We start from the raw sequence: 21,611 nt of genomic DNA, 5'->3' as shown, positions 1-21,611 counted from the left end.
CTGGGTTCAGTTATAGATTAGAGTACGAAATAGCTTGTATTGTTTAATCTTGTTAAGACTCAAGTCGTGTATTTCAATCGTAGGCGTGTCCCTTTAATTCGGGAGATGGCACTGCTATCGATAATAAATCGACTCTAAAACTTGTTGGCCTTTCGCTCTAAACGCCAAATACTGGGATTTGGCAAGGGTTACATTAAGTACATACCAGGATAACCAGGGGGGAAACAGAAATAAACTCAGTGTATCTTGCGTGATTGAGACGAAGAGAGTCAAGAGTTAGCTCCCTAAATAAAAAAAGGGGGTAGGCGTCAGGTGTCGCATGATATTACAGAGAAATTACATCTCGTGTTCGGGTGATAGGACACGATTTTCTAACAGTTCGAGTCGGGAAAGCTGACATAAAAACCTGCCTGGCAATGTAGAAATGTAAATGACTATTTACTCGTAAGGTTAAGAGCAATTGATCTAATATACGAATTCCAAGAAATATTTGATGAGAAAGAAAGATCAAGTCTTTTTTTTTTTTTACACATTCACGTCTAACAAGGTATATCGCCACTTGGATGTAAGGGGCTACAATTTGTGACCATGCATAGGAAAAAAAGATAAACAAGATGTTGGTTTACGTAACATTTAAACTTCTGCATATCAGTACTGTCAGGGAAGCAGGTAGCAGGAAGGGAATACCAAAGTCTAACTGTTTGCGGGAAGAAACTATTAAAGTAGAAAGCTTTCTTATATTTAGTGACCTCAACAGTCTAGGGATGAGATTTTATTGCTAGGTGGGGGTGTCGGGGGGGCACAAGTGCAACGAATTCTTCAGAGCACATTCCATTAAAATACTTTTAAACCAGACACAGAGATGTGATGGTACAGGGTTTAGGGCTTACTTGACAAAGTGGGATTTATTACATTGGAGACTCGTTTTTGAAACCTATCCAAGGGGGAGAGACTAGTGGTAGATGCACGAGCCCAGATGTGGCAAGAATACGCCATGCATGGTATGCGAATGGTGGTCTTGTAAAGGTACAGGATACTCTCAGGTGTGTGTTGTCTTCTTTAAATATGAAGTGCCTTAAATAAGTTTCCAAACTTTTTTCTGTATGAGTACTTTCATCCATATTACACGCATGAAACTCTGGCCCTTTTTTGAGGTAATCTCCTCCGGCTGCAATGCACTTGTTGTACCATTCAAACAACTTTGAGAAGACCCCATGGAAATCCTCTTGTGAGTGTGTCAATGATCCTCGTCACAGACTCCTCCATCTCCTCAAATGTCTCATAACGACAGCCTCTAAGGTTTTCCTTGAGCTTAGGGAATAGCAAAAAGTCATAGGGAGCAAGGTTTGGACTATAGGGAGGGTGAGGAGTGTCTTGATGCCCATCTTGGTCAAATAGTCTGTGAAAAGCATGAAGCGCCCTAGGGACGAACTTTGCGCAAATCTTCCGCATCTTCAGTTCCTCACGAATAATACAGTTCCCACACTGATATTAAACTGTGACCTTATTGTCTCTATAGACACACGTCGCTCCTTATGCATGAAATTCTATATTCGGACAATCAACTCTGGTGCTTTGACTTCCTTACTCCTACTATACTCCTCATCATCCCTCACAGACTCGCTGCCTTCCTTGAATCGCTTCTGCCATTCAAAAACTGATGCTTGATTCCTGCAAGATGGCCCAAAAGCAGTCTGAAGCATTCCATACGTTCTGTGGTATTTTCCCAAGTTTAAAACAGAATTATATTGCATATCGTTCTATTTAAGTGTTCTCGTGTCCAGATTGCATTTTTGAAATTCACCAGCTGTGGTAATCAAGCTTTAGTAGGGTGTATTCCAATTCCTGCTGTAGCTGTTCATTTGAATGTTGAAACATAGCAATTGATCAGTCATCTCATGAGATGCATTGCAATAAAAAACTGAATTTTCAAAAAATTCTACAATTATTTTAATGCCTGTGCAAAAGTCATAAAGCTACTGACGGCACCATCGTATGTTCCAAGAATTTAAACAATAAGAACTCAAATCCGTATATGATTTTATATGAATATTATTATGTAATTGGTGTTATTTTAGTAGAAGGTACCAAATATGTGTATATGTTATATACTGGTGGTATTAAGATGACGTATAGTCTGTATTGCTGTTGTTGTTCGTCTTAGGAGAGTCTTAGTGAGAGATTAGAGTCTTAGCAGTGTTCATGTGTTGAGTGTTCATATGTCTTAAGATGTTCATGTTGTAAGAGATAGCATATTGGAGACATAAACAGGTATATATAAAGAGAGAGACAGTTCTGTATGAACGGGAGTGTTTCTATAAATATTGATGCATATATTTCTTGCCTAGTTTTGAGATGATGATTTTCACAAAGTTCTTATAATATAAATGAACAATACCTTTTCTGTTGAATAACAACACGGAGACGCAGATACAAAAACACATCTACGTCCTTTATTTCATCTTCGACCGGTCGGACATGATTTTATCTCAGGGATTCAAAGTTGTTACATGGTTATTTTTAAAACCGTCTCACTTCTAGAGGGTGCCTTGATTCTAACGGAGAATCGGTCTGAACCTCTCTGCTTCTCTCTGACTCTTCCCCCCTTCTCTCCGACTGCATTTAAAGACACTACCTATATTGAGAACTCGTCACGTCATCGCATGATTAAACATGTGCTCATAAAGCACGTTGGATGACATGCGTCACGTTGCCAAACTTGACATGACCCCAAGTTCAGTAACCTATTTTTCAAATAACCTCTTTACAGAATATGTTTACAATTTCAATTGACGATTAAATTCCTTATTTTAATTTTCACAGAAACAAATTTCGTTATTACATTCCTTTTTCATATACAGATATGTAAGCTAAACAATTGCAATTCCGCATTCTTTATTTCAATAACATTCTGTATTTATTTTAACTTATGATTGGAATTTTCAATTCCAAATCTAGCTTCGCAAGTTCGAATCCTTGACTATCCTATTTCATATTTACATTTAACTAATTCCCTATTTTTTACTTACATGAAAAGGGGACAGCCCTTTATCATGTAACAATATTAGTGCGAACACTGACGAAGCCAATTTTTCTGTAATTTTTATCAGTCGTTATAGACGTCAGTAGCATGTTAATCATAAAGCGCGCAGATTAAATGGTCGCATCTTATCAATATTTTTTGTTTTTTTTGTTTTTTTCTTTCCACATTTCCGATTTCGAAAGTAAGCTTACGCTTAGTTACGTCCGCGAACAAAGCACGAAATCAATAAGTTGATCGTAACAATTGTTCATCGATCAGGCGACGCTAAACCCCGCATTGTTCATCTATAATCAGACGACCGTTTATCCCCAGATTGGTCTGAGTTCTATTTTTTTTATTTTTTTTTAAGTTCAGTGCGAAGGTCAAAAGTCAACCAGGTGTATTTTCGGCTCGGATAATCCGTGATATGGAAATAGCGATGATTCCCTTTTCAAAATCTGATCTTGATCGATTTTGTTCGATCCAAATCGGAATTCGCTTAAAAATTTTCATTCTGTTTAGCTTTCCCGTGTTTGTGTTCCATGAAGAGAGAGAAGTTAAAATATCAAGAAGTTAAAAATACTTGCAGCTTTATACATTAAAATACTTGCAGCTTTATACATTAAAATACTTGCAGCTTTATACATTAAAATACTTGCAGCTTTATACATTAAAATGCAAAAATCTCACTTTATCGAATCACATTCCAATCCAGCGAAAACACACTCAAATGCTTGTTGTAACCGCTCCGCCCTTAGCTGACCAAGCACTGACGACAAAACTGGGTACCTCTCTTTTCCACACTGAGCACACACAACCTCGCAGTCACCACTTCTACTATAAAAAGAAAAACTCTACCAACCAATCTCGCAAATAATATTTGCACATCCTTCCCGATGACGCTTTCTGTGGAAGAGGAAAAGCATCTCCGCAGCGGAACTTTTATTTCTTTCGATTTACACATTTAATAGATCATCAGAAAAACTGGAAAAACAAAAAAAGGTCGATAAAATGGAAGCTCTCTGTTACATTTAATAATCTTTGTTTATATATATATATATATATATATATATATATATATATATATATATATATATATATATAGTGATGTCTCTGTGTGTCTGTCTGTCTGTCTGTGTGCCTGTGTACATTTTCATTGGCAATAACTCTGATAATTTTCAGTCTACAGACTCGAAATTTGATATACAGGGTACTGAGATTTGAGAAAACCTACGTGATTGGTTTTCAGCCAGAAATTTGGCTGTTAAGAGCTCAAAGTTCAACGATTTGACTTTTGAGAACTCTACCAAACTCCTCTGGACACTTTTTACAGGGAGGGGGTCGCTTTTTTTTTCGCCGATATTTTCGAAAGTCATCCCCTCTTTTCGATTGTCTAGCTTTAATTTAAACTTACGTCACTTCCGGTTAGGCGGTGGTTATGCCTATGTAAAAAAAAAAAAAAAAAAAAAACAGCAAAGACATCCCGTTTTCCCCCGTTCTTTTCCTACTTCGCGGTACGAGTTAGAGCCTGCCTTCCTACTACCACTTTTTTTTTTTTGCTCAACACACACCTCCAAACAACCGGAAAACGCCGGGCACCCATGCTAGTATATATATATAAATGCATTGGGAAGGCGAGGCGCTGTATGTACTGTGAGGTAAAATACCAGGTTGAGAAACTGGCACGATCTATGTTTCTCTCAAAACGTAGATAGGACTCTATTAAGCAGTGGTAGTCACCCCGTCTAGTAATGGCATCACAATAAATAAAATACACTTGACAGCTACCAAGATTTGAATTATACTGCAAACTCGTGTAGTGAGTTCAATCTCGTCTACGGCCGCACTGGATGGATTGATAAAAGTAAGAATGTTGCCTAAATAGACAAAATTTATATATATATATATATATATATATATATATATATATATATATATATATATATATATATATATATATATATATACTGTTTTTTTATAAACATTATTGGTTACATATGTGCATTATGTTTCGGTGGAATCCCACTTCAAAGATAACACTTCATTAGAAAATTAGAATCGATTCTTTTTTGATCTAATGAAGTGTTATCCTTTAATTGGGACTCCACTAAAACATGTATGCACATATGTAACCAATGTTTGTATAAAAACAGTCTATATACCAGTTTTGTCCTGCATTGAGCACTATTTAATAATAATCACGCGAGTTTCATTGAATTTACATCTAGGAAACCAATCGATACAACATTTGTGTGTATATATATATATATATATATATATATATATATATATATATATATATATATTGTTCCTATTTACTATGCCTCCCCACGGGACAGAGTTAGACACCAGGGTCGTTTTTTAACGTGGAGAAAAGGTACAAAAATAAAAATTGTCTCAGTCGTGAAGGATTTCTCCTCCACCGAAAGAGAACAAGAAAATGAAGTGCAGCATCTGAAGAACAGATACCACACTTTGATCTTGACCAATCGCACGATAAGTTCTGGTAATGTGTGTCTTCGATTTGAAAATGTTAGCTTATAAATCGCCCGCCGCAACTGCTCCAACCGCTCCAACTGCTCCTCCATCCTCTTCATTTTCGAAAAACTTCGAAATACACTGGCATTAGTCGTGGCATGTTTCAAAGCGGTACATTGGTTCGAGGCTAAAATCGATTTCACTGATAAGTTCTTTTTCTTTCCTCCCCCTCCCCCTCAATTCGGCAACGATTCTAAGATGTTTCGCACTTTATCAAAAAATGCTACAGGATATAGAGAATGTCGCCGGTAATTCAGCTTTTTCCTCTGATCCTCCCGCATTCCCCTCGCCCCTCAAGAAATGAAAGTATTTCGTTTCTCTAATCTTCATTTCTGCTTTTGGATCTAACTTGCCAAAGTTTCTCCAAGAAGATTTCGCGAGATAACTCCAACTTTGACGATGTCATAAAATTAGTTTGAAAAACAAATCTAGTATTTTTTTAAGTCCAGCTGTTTCTAGAATTAATCTGTTCACACATGCATGGAAACATATGATGAGTTGACATTATAAAGCACCGCTCCAGTTGATATTCCACTGCCGATGCATTCTTTACCTGTATTAGAGTCAAGTACGTCCTAGGGTGGAGTACTGTTATCGCGAATTTAGGGAAACACAAGCTAGGTAGAAAACAAACACTTAGAAAAATCAATGCTTTTTTTTTTTTCAAACAACAGAAAACAAGTTAAAATATTACAAAAAAAAAAAGATTATGGGATAGGTATTTTAAGAACGGTCCTAAAATGTGTTTCAATCGATATTTATTTAATAATGGACCAGTTTTCCTACCTAGCAAAATGCATGACTTTTCGGATACTAGTTTTCCGGGGACGAGTTTTCCAGGGATGAGTTTTCCGGGCACCGTATCCATATCTGGGCAGGAACTACTGGATACTTTATCCTGGCTTGATAGAATTCAAAATAGATTTCGTAGCCGAATAGGGAATTCCTTTTTCTCGTCCCTGAAACTTCTTTCTCTCACAAGAAACACTCGTCTAGCTGTAAACACTATCAATAATTCCCTCCACTCTTTATCTGTGCCTAAACCTAAACGTAGATTCCATGAACAAAGCTTCTTTCTTAGAACTGCACGCCTGTGGAATTGTCTTCCGTTTTCCTGCTTTCCGGCTGACTACAATATGGTTGTGTTCAAGTCTAAAGTAAATAAGTTCTTGATGAGCCGTTCCATATAAGTTATCAAATTTACCAAATTTTCATTACTAATGATTACTATATTGTCCAATTTCTACTGTACACTCTTTAACCCTTATCCTTGAGTGGCCTCTGGGCCTTGATAATGTGGTGACGCCTATGTAAAAAAAAAATTTTTAAAAAGAGACGTTGCGAGCCTGTCTCCCCTTTATCGTTATTTTCATAGCACTCAAGTCTATGGTCCCCCTTTGTAAAACTTTCACGAAAAACACTCGTCTAACAGAAACCACTATCAATACTTTCCCCCATTCTTAATATGTGCCTAAACCTAAATGTAGACCCTATGAACAAAGCTTCTTTCTTAGAACTGCACACCTGTGGAACTCTCTTCCGTTTCCCTGCTTTTCAACTGGCTGCAATATGGTCGTCTTCAAGTCCAAAGTAAACAATTTCTTGATGAGCCGTTCCCCTTAAGTAATCTAATTTATCCAGTTTTCACTATTAACGATTACTATATTGTCCCATTGACTACTGTACACTCATTAATCCTTATCCTCGAGTGACCTCGGGGCCTTGATAAGTGGTGACTCTTTATAAAATAAAGGCACAGTACACATAATGAAATCATCTACTACTAGTCTCTCACTCCTGGACAGCGTTCAAAAGAGAGCTGCCAACCGATAAGGTGTTGAACTGTCATCTAAGCTTAAACCTCTGTCCCATCGACGAAATGTTGCATCCCTCTGCCTGTTTTACAAGTATTTTAGTGGTAGATGCTCAAACGTACTACAAGTTCTTATACTCCCTCGACGTAAATACCCCAATAAATCATAAAAGCAGCAAAGTACCACCCCTACACAGTAGGAATTCCCACATGTCAGAAAACTTTCTACTCTAATAGTTTCTCTTCCAGAACTGCTGGACTTTGAAATTCCCTTCCGGATCCCAGCTTTCCCAACTGCTCTGATATGAAGAAGTTTAAGCGCAATGTAAGCAGACATCTTGCTGCTCAACTCCCTGCAACTTATGTCCCTGATAGTAGCCCTCTACATAAAAAAACTGTCAATACCGGAGCTTGAATCTCAACGGCTTTAATGCTGTCGGCCTGAGATAGTGTTGTATTGTCGGGTTTATATAACTGTATCTATATATGTCTAGTGTATATAAGGTGTACATGTTTCTGTAATCGATGCTCGTGTATCGTCTAGTGGTTAGAATTATGAGGATAGTTACTTTTCTTTGTATATGGGGTGTCTGTACGTGTCGATTTATTACGTGTGTATTTAATAGTCCTTCTATGTGCATATGGGTGTTTTCATATATTCACGACAATAACGAATACTACAATAAAACGGACAGTCTTCAACAATGACGAATGACCCCCCTTGTCTGATTGACAGCCGACAGGTCGCATACCTTATTCGGCAATCTTGTTTGCCACGTAAACCACGTCGTTGTTTACTAAACCAAATTCCAAACTAATTTTTTAATGCTTTTCCTCTATTCATAACATTTTTCCTTGAGCCCAAATTCCCAGTTAAATATTTTCATTAAAAGTTAAATATTTAACATAAATATTTTAACTAACATTCTTTTCTTTTAAAACATTTTTCTGAATAATTTTTGAACTTAAATAATTTAACAATTAATCATAATAGTCGTTCTTACCTTTGGCACTACCCACCACAACATATCACAAATACTACGTTGTAATCATAGCTAAAAGGGGCACAACATAACAGCATAACGCAAATAGGTCACAAAATGATTGGTGGAGCAAAAAAAATTATCTTTTTTTTACTAATATGAAATCTGTGGATACGATTGTGTTAATTTGACTTGTCTTTCATCTTTCTAAAATACAAAGCATGCGACAAATCTTATGTTGGCGTGAGCAAGGCACTCAACAATAGAGTCACTCTACATAAAAAGCAGCATAAAATTCTCGAAAACAGAAATATATTTGTACCACAACATATTGAATATCTCTAACATGGGTGGATTAAAGATTATTCCGATTTATTAAACCCCATAAGACAACATACATAAACACACAGCATACAGTATACATGCATGCATATATATATATGTATGCATGCATATATTCATACACGCACACACACATACATACATACATACATACATACATACATACATGCATACATACATATTTAGATACATACATACATAGCTTTCTTTCAGTCTTGACGGACTGAATACATACTGCAAGGGTGCCTATGCGTGTGATTTTGTGGAAAGAGTTGCGATATCTATAACATCTACAACATCACCTGGCATGAAAACGTCTTCATGCCAAGAATTACCATCGAAAACTCTCTATGTATACATACAAGCGGGGGTACCCGGCGTTGCCCGGGTGTTTGTAAGTGTGTGCGTTGGGGGGGGTACATAAAAAAGAAAAATGTTTTTGTAGGAAGGTAGGCTCGAAAACAAATATTAAAAATACGAAAAAAAAAATAAAAAAGCGAAAAAAGTTTTGCGAGGGAGGAAGATTCGAACCCGATGGGGGGGGATGCCTCTGTGTGTGTGTGTGTGTGTGTGTGTGTGTGTGTGTGTGTGTGTGTGTGTGTGTGTGTGTGTGTTGGGAGGTAGATAAAAAAAAGAGAGTTAGAATTTTTAAAAAAACGAACAAGAACAAAACAACAGCGAAAAAAGTTTTGGGAGGGAGGTAGGCTCGACCCTGAAGCCCTAGGTTTATGCTTTAAAAACTTACATTTTCAATAAGTTAGCCTAATTTTTATTGGACCTGTTTAATTAATAAATAAATCATAAATGCATATTAGGGACCTACCAAACTAGAAAAATCGAACGGCCCTGGTTGCCTCCCTTTCACCGTTATGAGTACTTACTGTGATCTTAGTATCTTATAGTTGAAACTAAATCTTTAAAAATTCCTAAGAGAGTTATCTCCCTTTAAAACCAAGAATATCCGATAATCGTTAATCTTAATAGGAGGGAGCAAAAGAAAATAAAGACACAAAAAATAAAAATAAAAAATAGATTCGGATCCTTAATTTTAAATGAAGAATGAGAATGAAATAAATATAAAGTAATGTTAAACTTTATTTCATTATTAAATAAACTTTAAACGAAAACTTTTCTTAAATCACAGAAATAAGGTAGCCGATATTTTTGTAAACAAACAAAGCATATTGCCTAATACGAATCTAACATAAAATAGAAACGATTTAACTTAGTTGATATGGCCAGATTATAAAAATAAAAATAAAATAATATTAAAAATAAGTTATATGAAATAAAGAAATATAGACATCTAATTTAAGAAATTAACGAATAGTATTAATAAAACATATTAAATGGACATAGGTAATCAGTGGTAACATTGTATGATAGTTTTTAAAATAGTGATACGAAAATAGGTAGATATATAAATATATTTAAAAAAAAAAAATACCTCGCAAGGATGCGACAGAGTTTTTAAAATAGTGATACGAAAATAGGTAGATATATAAATATATTTTTAAAAAAAAAATACCTCGCAAGGATGCGACAGAGTTTTTAAAATAGTGATACGAAAATAGGTAGATATATAAATATATTTTAAAAAAAAAAATACCTCGCAAGGATGCGACAGAGTTTTTAAAATAGTGATACGAAAATAGGTAGATATATAAATATATTTAAAAAAAAAAATACCTCGCAAGGATGCGACAGAGTTTTTAAAATAGTGATACGAAAATATGTAGATATATAAATATATTTTTTAAAAAAAAAATACCTCGCAAGGATGCGACAGAGTTTTTAAAATAGTGATACGAAAATAGGTAGATATATAAATATATTTTTAAAAAAAAAAATACCTCGCAAGGATGCGACAGAGTTTTTAAAATAGTGATACGAAAATAGGTAGATATATAAATATATTTTTAAAAAATACCTCGCAAGGATGCGACAGAGTTTTTAAAATAGTGATACGAAAATAGGTAGATATATAAATATATTTTTTTAAAAAAAATACCTCGCAAGGATGCGACAGAGTTTTTAAAATAGTGATACGAAAATAGGTAGATATATAAATATATTTTTAAAAAATACCTCGCAAGGATGCGACAGAGTTTTTAAAATAGTGATACGAAAATAGGTAGATATATAAATATATTTAAAAAAAAAAATACCTCGCAAGGATGCGACAGAGGTAAAATAGTTTCGCTTGTTTTCTTTTCCCTTTTAATGGAAACGTTTTTACATAATATTCTATTGTTAAAGTGTTTCTTTATTCAATAAGTCTGAAGAAAAGCTGTTTATGTGAAACTTTCAAACGACATAATGTTTGAATTTGTCCAAATGGTCTTGAAAAAATTGTAACTAACAATGAAATACACTTTTTGCTGCTATCAACCCATTTCTGAAAGTCTTGTTTTTTGTTAAAACAGTATATGAATGCTCAATTATGAAATTATTTTTTTTAATTACATTTTCACCCCAAACAAGGCATATTGCCATTTTGTTGTAGGGGGCTGCTATCAGGGACATGGGCATCAGGGGTACTGTGTAGGGAGTTGGGCAGCAAGATGTCGGTTCACGTTGCACTTGAACTTCTGCATGTCAGTACAGTTGGGGAAGCAGGGACCCGGCAGGGAATTCCAAAGTTTAGCTGTCCTGGGGAAGAAACTACTGGAATAGAAGACTCTATTACATCTAGGGATCTCTAAGGGTGGACTAGAGCTTGGTTAATTATTGTCTCAAATATTTTGGCGAAAAGTGAGAGGAGGCTAATGGGGCGATACTTTACTGGGTCAGTTCTTTCGCCACAATTCTTGAAAACTGGTACTACAGAAGCAGTTTTCCAGCAGGCAGGAAAGCAAGATTCATTAAGGCATTTGTTGTAAAGTTTGGGGAGAACTGGAGCTACTTCGACGGAGCACTTTTTTAATAGCACAGCCGGGATGAGATCAGGTCCACATGCTTTTACAGTGTCAAGATTTCTTATGATGGCATGCACCTGAGAAGGGGTGATTTTTAGATCGTCTAGTGTGACGTCTGTCCGCAAAGGAAAGTCAGGGAGTCAGGAAACAAGATCGACCACTGAAGGTCTGTCGACTCCCTGTGATTCGATCTTTACGCCTAGCTAATAGGCAAAGAAGGAGCATGGAAGCCGGGCGATAGACAGTGCCTATCTACTCCTTAAGCAGTTTAGGTTTGCAGACTGGTAATTTGTTTGAGTCACCAGCTCTAGGAAGGTTGTCATCCAAGACTGGAGAGGCCTTCCTCCCTTTATGCTTAGCTTCAGAGTTTTCCTTCTCCTAGACGGATGACCTGGGAAGATCTACGGATCCATCAGCACCGAGAGGGTTTTCCCCGCGCCTGGGTCCTAATCCAGGTATTTCTGTGCTCCCGCATTTGTGGTTAATGTTAACGGGTTAGTTTATAAGGGTTATATATCAACTTAAAAATTATACTCCTCAATGTGATTACAGGGCATTGCTATTTCATTGTTTGTTACTGGAGGAGGGGCTGAGTAAGAGTTCATGCAGTGGAAGCAGCTATATTTGCAAACAGGTCTGTTGGAATGAGTTAACATGGTTTGTTTTTTCCTTGAGGTTAAAAAAAAGTTTCCTTTTCTTATTTTTATGTTGGCTTAGGAATAGGATAATGCGTTGCAGAATGGTATGGTATTACGAATTAACTAGAAAAAATTCTACAAGCTCTGGATATTTTAGACAGCAGGAGGGTTAAGTTGTATATTCAATAGATACAAGTAACGTCATTTTTGATATGAAATACATTACAGTACAGGTATAATTGGGAGTAAATTATATGCTATGTTGTATACAGTATGTATAGTACAATAAATAGTTATATGGGCATATTTCCAGTAGATGCGAATATATGGAGATTGTAGGTATTAAATAGGTTACCATTTCTAATGAAGATATCTTCAGCTTTAGTTTAAAAATCAGGAAGTTGTATTTTACATTATAGAGTATCGGTTCAGTTTTTATATTTAACATTGCTAAGCTAAGAAAGGGACAGCTATTGCTATGTAATATAGATAGTTGTATATCTAAGTACGGACTGTTGTTAGTGAGTATCCACCTGGATAAGAATAAACTAATGCATGCCTAAGGGGTAGAAATGTACAGATGTTTAGTGATCATGACTTCCAATCGGTCAGTATGCGAAGGTTAACGGCTGAAAGCTAAAGACCCCCATCTAAGTCGAGTGTATTGTATGAGTGTTAGTGGCAGCTTGGCGAGTAGAGCAGATTGTTATTTTTCAGGAGAGAATTAAACTTACAGAATACAGTTAGGATTAATTATTAGAGTTTTGAGTTCCAAGTAATGTTTAGTTTGAGAAGAGAAGAGAAAATTTCTTTTTTTAACTTGACATGCAGGTTAGACATAGGCAGTCGTGTTGGGAGCAAAGTACATATTGGATATACGTAGCAATCCAGCAAGGGTGCTTGTACCGTAATGAGAAAAATATTAGTATATAGCGCGTCGGGATTAATTAAATGCAGTCAGTTTGGTCAAGCTCAAAGCATTGTGTATCTATTCAGTAATAGTCCTAGCGACGTAAGTAATGTCACTGTGTATTTTAGTTTCGAATATAATTGAAAGTAAGACTAACTATATTAGATGGTTTGATTAGCTAGCAAGGAAGCAAGCATTTTCAATACAAGCAAGCTTATAGTAATAGTATATATTAAGTATATTACTTAAATAAAGTCCTAACTTCATCTAATGTAATAGAGAATAATTCCCGGCATTTTTTGTTGTTATCGCTAGTTTATTTGAATATAGCATGAGTGGGCAGTGTTTTGCCTGTTCGAATAGTAGTCGGGGAGGGGGGGTGACGAATCTCATCTTAAAAGTTTTGCAAGACAGAAAAAGTAGAGACAAATAAATAATTATACATAAATAAAACAAGCATGATAATTTTGTAGCTTACATTCTAAGTCATCTCTTTTTGGCTCAAAATTTATTGGTATATGAACGATTACTGAATTATACAAACCCAGCAAAATTCGGAATACTACAAATAAGACTATATATATAAATATATATATATATATATATATATATAAACATGCATACACATGAAAATGAATGTACGAGCGTATGTGTGTAGACAGAAATAAATATATGCACATATACATACGCATGTACATTAATAAAACACAACTGATACACATATATATGCACACATGCACATACATAGATAAATGAATGCCTACTGGAGAGAACTTGAACGCCTACCAGACACTATCCCCGAGTGTCTAGGGTGTCTCCGTACAAGAGCTTTTCAGAACAACCTGAAATAAGGATACTTTTTCCCTAGAAGTAAATCGTAACCAAATATTCAAAATCACATTCAGTATTTGCAGCCCAAATAAGATCTTCTCACTATGGCTAACTTGTATTAGCTTTTACGAGGAATGGTGCACCTTCTCAAAATTATGTTACTTCAAGTAATAACACGAAGCTGGATACTCCACCAGACTAGATAAATTCTTGTCCTGGAATGAAGTAAGACTAAGAGACCAAAACGAAAGATATACTGAAACATATGAAAATGGTTAATTGGGGAGAGTAAAATTATGTTCTCAATTTCTTTACTAACTCAGTGTTTGAGAGATAAAGAACTTAAATTGAACACTCGAATATCTATGTATCTCATGTAGAGTTCAAGTGTTAGCCCCAGGTAGGGGGCCTCTTGAATTCTGAGAACTTCGAGTGAAGTAAAATAAAACTTGGATGCCCACTTGACATTATTTTCGAGTGTCATCTTTCATAGATTTGTCAAGACAATCTGGCATGAGGACACTTTTCCCTAAAAGTAAACCGTGACTAAATATTCAAAATCAGATCAAATTCGCAGACCACATAAGATTTACTTGGTATGGCTAACCCATACTTGCATTTTTAATTCCACTTTCACCTCAAACAGGGTACAGTGTCACTTTGATGTAGGGGGCTACTACTGAGGACATCAGTTGCAGGGATACTATGTAGGGAGTTGAGCAGCAAGATGTTTGTTTACATTACACTTGAACTTCTGCATGTCAGTACTTTTGGGAAAGCAGGAACCTGGAAGAGAGCTCCAAAGTCTAGCGGTTCTGGGGAAGAAACTATTAGAGTAGAAGGCTTTCTTACCTCTAGGGATTTCTACTGTGAAGGGGTGGGATTTTGCTGTGCTTTGGCGAAGAATGGTGCATCTGTTCCAAGTGATGTTGCCTCAAGTAAAAGCACGAAGATTGATACTCCACCAGACTAAATGGATTCTTTTTCTGTAATCCGGTAAAATCTAGAGACAGCACCTGACTACAACTTGGACGTCTTCAAGTCCAACATAAACAAACTCCTGACAAACCGCCCCCTTAAGTAAGACACTCTATCAAAACCCCCAATACTAATGATTACTACAATACTATCTCATTGATTACTGTACACGCAATAACCCTTATCCCTGAGTGGTCTTCGGGCCTGGATAAGTGGTGACCTATATGTAAAAAAAAAGCAAGGATGACATATCATAACATGTTCCAATGGTCGATTGGGAAGAAGAAAATTACGTTCTCAACTTCTTTACGTGTTTGAATAAAGTACTCGAACCACTACGCCACGGGTCTGTGATCAGAGAAATTGGACAAATCAATTGTAAAAAGTGATATTCTCCTAAAGGTTGAAGGTTCAATCCTCAGTGTGGGCGACCGAATAATACAATTGCGAATTTCTTAGGTCCCCTATCCATTCATGGCTGATGAAACCAGAGCATGCTACCCCCGTGATTTAAATAAAGGGTTCCGCTCGAAATTCCGGCCAAATTCCCGAGTTCGACAAGATACACCTGAAGAAGATCGGAGGTTACATCGACTGAAATGTTGTGAAAATCACACTCAAGATGAGAACAGCAGTCCGATGAATCCAAATAATACGAATAACCAATCCTTATCTAAAAAATTCAGAAACGTTTAATGGAATGTTCGGATATCTATGCATACTATATTGATATCAAATGTTTGTCCGAGGAAGGGAGTTAACTCTTGATTTCTAAAAACTTAAACTGAAGTAAAATGAAACAAAAAATAGGATTAGCTCCTCAAGTATTCGAGCAAACAAATTCAAACACAAATTGGTTCTCCACGCGCGTGAAAATAAATATGGAAAAGGTTAACATAGAAAATGACTTAAAATCATCCCAACGTCAAGTAAGGTTGAATACTTTATTAAATTAATTTAAAAAAAAAAAAAAACGGACGATCTAATATGCGGAATGCAATGGCGATGATATTTCTTCCTTAACAAATCAAATAGAGACACCTAGATGCAAAAGAATCCTATAAATTCGAAATCCTAAAAAAAAAAACGCAAAACAAATAGAACTCGTGTTTAACTTGGAAAATGAACTCTTAAATGTGTTTAAAAAACTTAGAATTCCACAAACAACGTAATAATTTCCAAAAAAAATTACACAATAAAGAAACATACGCATAAACTTTGATAAAACATAAGTTAAAGTGGATAAAATAAAAAAAATTATAAAATAGATAAACAAGAATACGACAAACTAATCACAGAAAACATAACAAAAAGCTACACAAAATTAGATACAAAGAAACGAAACTACATAGATACAATAAATACTAAAACATCACTTAAAACACACACCAACATCTTGTAAGCCTGTAAACATTATTAAACTATTAATTAAAAAAAACCCGCGTACTAATACACTAAAGGCGATTACGAACACACTTTTTCCTTAACAAACATGAACACCTAGATTCTAAGGAATCCTGCGGATTCAAAAGCCAAAAAACAGAACAAAACCAATAAAAGTCATATGTATACTTCAGTCGAAGTTCTCACAATTCAAGTGGTCCACTACCTGGGTCTAACACTTGAACTCTATATGAGATACATAGATATTTGAATGCTCCATTAAACTTCTTTATCTCTCAAACGCAGAGTTAATAAAGAAATAGAGAACATAATTTCCCTCTCCCCAATTAACCATTTTTATATGTTGTAGTATATCTTCCGTTTTGGTCTTTTGGTCTTACTTCATTCCAGGACAAGAATTTACCTAGTCTGGTGGAGTATCCAGCCTCGTACTTAAGGTAACATCACTTGGAGAATGTGCACCATTCCTCGTAAAAGCTAAGGTGAGTTAGCCATAGAAAGGACATCTTATTTAGGCTTCGAATACAATTTAATTTTGAATATTTGGTCTGGGTCTTCTTCTAGGGAAAAGTATCATCATGCCAGGTTGGTATGACAAACCCCTGTACAGAGAGGCCTTAGACACTCGAGGATAATGTCTAGTAGGCATTCAAGTTCTCTCCGGTAGGTATTCAAATAGTTATATATATATATATATATATATATATATATATATATATATATATATACTAGCATTTCAGCCCGGCGTTGCCCGGGTGTTTGGAGATGTATACTGAGCAAAAAAAAAAAAAAAGAGTAAATTTTTTTTTTAATTTGACCCCTATTATGACCCCTTAAAATTTATAGTTTCGGGCTCAAATCATTTTATTAAGTTAGATCCAGGTTCAAGGAACCTATATCTAAAATTTCAAGTGTCTAGACCCAAAATTGTCGGAGGAGTTTGGTAGAGTTCTTAAAGGTCAAATCGTTGAAATTTGACCCCTTAACAGCACAAATTTCTGGCTGACACCCGTCACATCGATTTTCCCAAATCTCAGTACCCGGTATTTCAAATTTCGAGTCTATAGACTAAAAATTGACAGAGTTATTGCGTAGGGAAATGTACACAGACAGACAGACACACAGACACACAGACAGACAGACAGACAGACACGTTCACTTTTATAGATATATAGATATATATATATTCTATAATATAAAGCTGTGTGTGTGTGTGTGTGTGTGTGTGTGTGTGTGTGTGTGTGTGTGTGTGTGTGTGTGTGTGTGTGTGTGTGTGTGTGTGTGTGCTCACGAATAGGCTCCTGTATGGTTGAGTATTTTAAAACAACTGATTGCATATAATGATAGAAGATGTATCGAGACACAGGAATGGGTATTTTGATCTGGCAGAACGGTGGTTCATTAAAACTGTGGGGTCTGCGTTCGCGCCTGGTCCACAATGTATGGAAATAAAAAATGTAAAAATTAAAAAAAAAACGTTTACAAGTGTTTTTGGTATAGATGTACATAATAATACTTTGATAAGTATGTTTTAACTTAAATAGGGATGGTATAATAAAATTTGAATCGATTACTTAATGAGTATATTTAATGAAAATAAAATCCAATTGTACACAAACTAAGACGGATCGATACACGATTTATTGAATATTGGTTATCGACCAGAAAAAACATCATTGATTTATTGCAATATATATATATATATATACTAGCTGTACCCAGCCACGCGTTGCTGTGGCTCAGTTTGTTAAAATGGAACACATTCCTCAAGAAAAATTGCATTTTGTTCGTTTATTAACTTTTCTTATTTTTTTGCAATTTTTTTACCAATAAAAGTTGTTGTTTTTTCCCCCAAAAAATTAATTTTTTATCATAAATTGTTAGGTGAAAGTTTTTTTTTTGGGGGGGGGTCAGGAAAACTTGCACTTTTTATTAAAAGAAATTTGGCAGTAAACGTTTCTTTTTGAAAACGGAATTTTTATTATAAAAAGAACAGATGAATGCTTTATATGAACATTGTATATAGTTAGGTGAAAGTAGAGAAAAGTTTGATTTTTTTCAAGAGACTGTACAAATTATTTTTTTCAACAGATGTTAAAAAAAACAGAAAATATACTTCCATCATTAAGTATGCAAAAAAATAAATAAAGTGGAAAACTTTCTGTTATTAATTTTTGCTAAAAAATAAATACAGTAAACTTCGCTGAAGTGTTAGCATATGCTGCATCTTAAAAAGTTGGTTCATGCTGACAATTAAATAAATTAAACGTCTAAAAATTAGTAAAAATAAGTAAAATCATGGATGACGGCTTTTGGGGGGGGGGAGTAAGTAGTAACAACACAATCATTTGTGTAAAATAATTAATATTCGAGAAATTGTAAACAATAACAAAAATACCTGATACCAAATGCAGTAAAATTCAAGTATCTTCTATACGTACTAAAACTGTGTTTAAGTTATTTTTATTTCATTTCTTTTATTAAAAGTTGTCTTTCCAACAATTAACTGGTTGCATGTCGTTTAACCATTGGGTACTTTACTCTTGGAAAATTGTATAAATAATCTATGACTATCACTAACTCTAAATTTGGGAGTGCAACACGAACTTAGGATTAGTGGTAGATAAGTCATGTGTTAGGTGTATCAGAAATTTCGTGAAAAATATTGAATAATTCCACCCCGTTTTCCAAGCTTATAACTCCTCGAAAAATGTAATTCAAGCCCTATTTTTTTTTGTCAATTAAAGGATCAAGAACCAGGGTTTTATTTTAAAAAAACAACAACAACAAAAAACAAAGAACGTGGTTTTTAAAAAAGAAAAGGGTTTAAACTTCGGACTTTACAGGTAAATTTCTAAAAAACACTACTTTTTTGTTTTAAATTTGAATATATTATTTATTGATCTTTTATCTTCAATTTGTGATCTATAACACTTTAGTGAGTAAATTAATTATTTACTTTTTAATAGACATTTGAAAATAGGGGGGCTTGAATTAAAAAAAACGTTTGTCTAAAATATTATATTCGGTTTATTGGAAATAGAATAAAATTTCGCAGATGACCCTGAAAATATCGTAAAAATTGAATCAATAGAAAAATTTTGATAGATTTTTAAAGTTTAAAAATTGAAAATACTGAACTCGTAAAATTCAATTAATTTCATTACTGTTTTTTAAAAAATAAAGAAAATAATATTTCTATTACTTTTTATACAACTTTAATAGTTTATTTTGGAAGTATACTCCATAAAGAAAATAAACAACCCACTTTTAAAAGAGAAATTACGAGTTTTTATATTTTATTCGTAGTTTCGTGTTAGGGGTGTCAAAAATTCATACAAAAATTCTGATACACCTAGTCATTTGTTTACAACTTTTGAGAAATTACTCCTTAGGCGATAAGCGGACATTTGTTTATTATTATTTTTTTATTCAGTGTGTAAAATCCACTTTGAACAACATATTTGGAAATTAGAAAAATAAAAAAAAACAAAAAAACTTTGTTTTAGCATGTTAAAAGTATTTACGTTGGTAGATAATTAAATTCCACTGTGTTTGGTATAAGTTTTTTTTTTCTTGCTGTTGTTTCTTGCTTTTTAGAATTTTTTACTAAAGGGGGGGGGCTTAGATCGTATTTTAAACTAACCTACGGAGGTTGGAATGCCCCCCCTAAAATGTACTTGGAAAAATCGATTTTATAGCGAGATTTAAGAATGGTTAACCGAAAAAAAGGTGAAAAACAAAACAAATAATCAATAAATAATCGTTACCAAAGGCTATAAATGTTACTTTTTTTTTACTTACATGAATGAGTTTATTTTATGTTTTAAAAGCACAATGGTGGTTTAAGAAATCTCGTGGCGGCGACGAGAGTCTTGAAGATGCTGAACGTAGTGGTCGGCCATCGAATGTTGACAACGACGATTTCCAACCCCTTGAGAGATTGGAAATACAAAAAATTTGATAAATGGGTGTCTCTCGAACGACGACGAAAAGAAACACTGTCGTGAAGTGACATGCTTCCTTCTTTTACGCAACAAGAACGACCCGTTTCTCGACTTACGATGAAAAGTCGGTTCTTTTCGACAATCGGCGACGCTCAGCTCAGTGGTTACACGACGGCAAATCTCTACGACACTTCCTTCCAGAGTTGCTCTAAAAGAAGGTCATGCTGACTTTTTAGTGGTCTGTGACGAGTCTCATCCATTGCAGTTTTTGAATGCAGGCGAAATTATTACGGCGGAGAATTACTGTCAACAAATGGATGAAATGCATCAGAAACTTCGACAACAACACTCAAGCATTATTCAATAGAAAAGGTCCAATTCTCTTCCACGACAATACCCGAGCGAACGTTTCTAAACTTCATCTGCAAAAATTGAACGAATTGGGTTACGAAACTCTACCATATCCGCCATACTCTCCAGACGTCTTACCTACCGACTACCACTTTTTCAAGCATCTCGACAAATTTCTGCGTGAGAAATGCTTTATAAAAACCTAAGCCATATCAAAAACGCCTCAGCGACTTCATCGTCACCAGAACGCAAGATTTTTATGCTACTGACATAAATACGCATGTTTCGCGTTGGCAAAAGTGTGTTAATTCTGATGGTACTTATTTCGATCAAAATATTTTTGTTTGAGCCGAGATATGTTCATCTGAATTTAAAAGTTAAAAACTGTAAGAACTTTCTTGTCAATTCTATATGACTTGAATGATATTCATTTTTATTTCTTTTTGAATTCCTGTCTACACTTGGCCTTCGGGCCAAGATCAAAGTGTAGTATCTGTTCCGGCAGATGCTGCAAGCTATGACTAGCTATGACTAGCTATGACTAGCAAAGACCAGATGTGGGGGCAACCCCACATGCCCGACCATTAACCAGCTCCCATTTCCCACCTCTCGGGAGCTGGTCCCCTTTTTCCCTTCCCCCTCCCTTCACTCCTCACATTAAAAATCGGCCTTGTGCCTAATTTGCTCGGTGGGGGAGCAAATAAATACCATCTGTTCCGGCAGATGCTGCACTTAAGATAATTTGTACCAGTCAATGGAGGGGAAACCCTCTATACTGGGAACCGCCTGGGTAATACCTAGGAGGTCCACCCTCCCAGGCCTTGCCACCGGGCTTTCCGGTGGGGCAAGTTTATTGCTTGCTGCCTGAGGCGCCCCGACCGGGGAATGCCGACGGGGTTACTCAGGCAATTTTTAAAATTGCAGGAGTGCCCCTCC

General features: G+C 35.3%; 1 protein-coding gene across 2 annotated transcripts in view; it reads right to left on the bottom strand.

The window, feature by feature from the left end:
- LOC145266722 (uncharacterized) overlaps positions 1-21,611 on the bottom strand; it is a 168,610-nt gene that overhangs the window by 31,131 nt on the left and 115,868 nt on the right. Inside the window, exon 1 of one of the 2 annotated variants that reach the window (XM_080122643.1) lies at positions 3,885-3,999. The exons of the other annotated variant lie outside the window; for it this stretch is intronic. Within the exon in view, the coding sequence (XP_079978769.1) occupies positions 3,885-3,948 (64 nt within the window). The 5' untranslated portion in view covers positions 3,949-3,999. Of the gene's footprint in view, positions 1-3,884; positions 4,000-21,611 lie in introns of those variants that run through there. 2 annotated transcript variants of the gene reach the window in all.

The sequence above is a fragment of the Euprymna scolopes genome, chromosome 41 (genome assembly GCF_053919585.1).
Source record: "Euprymna scolopes isolate OS-2025 chromosome 41, ASM5391958v1, whole genome shotgun sequence".
NCBI lineage: Eukaryota > Metazoa > Mollusca > Cephalopoda > Sepiida > Sepiolidae > Euprymna > Euprymna scolopes.
This window is presented reverse-complemented; position numbering and strand designations above follow the sequence as displayed.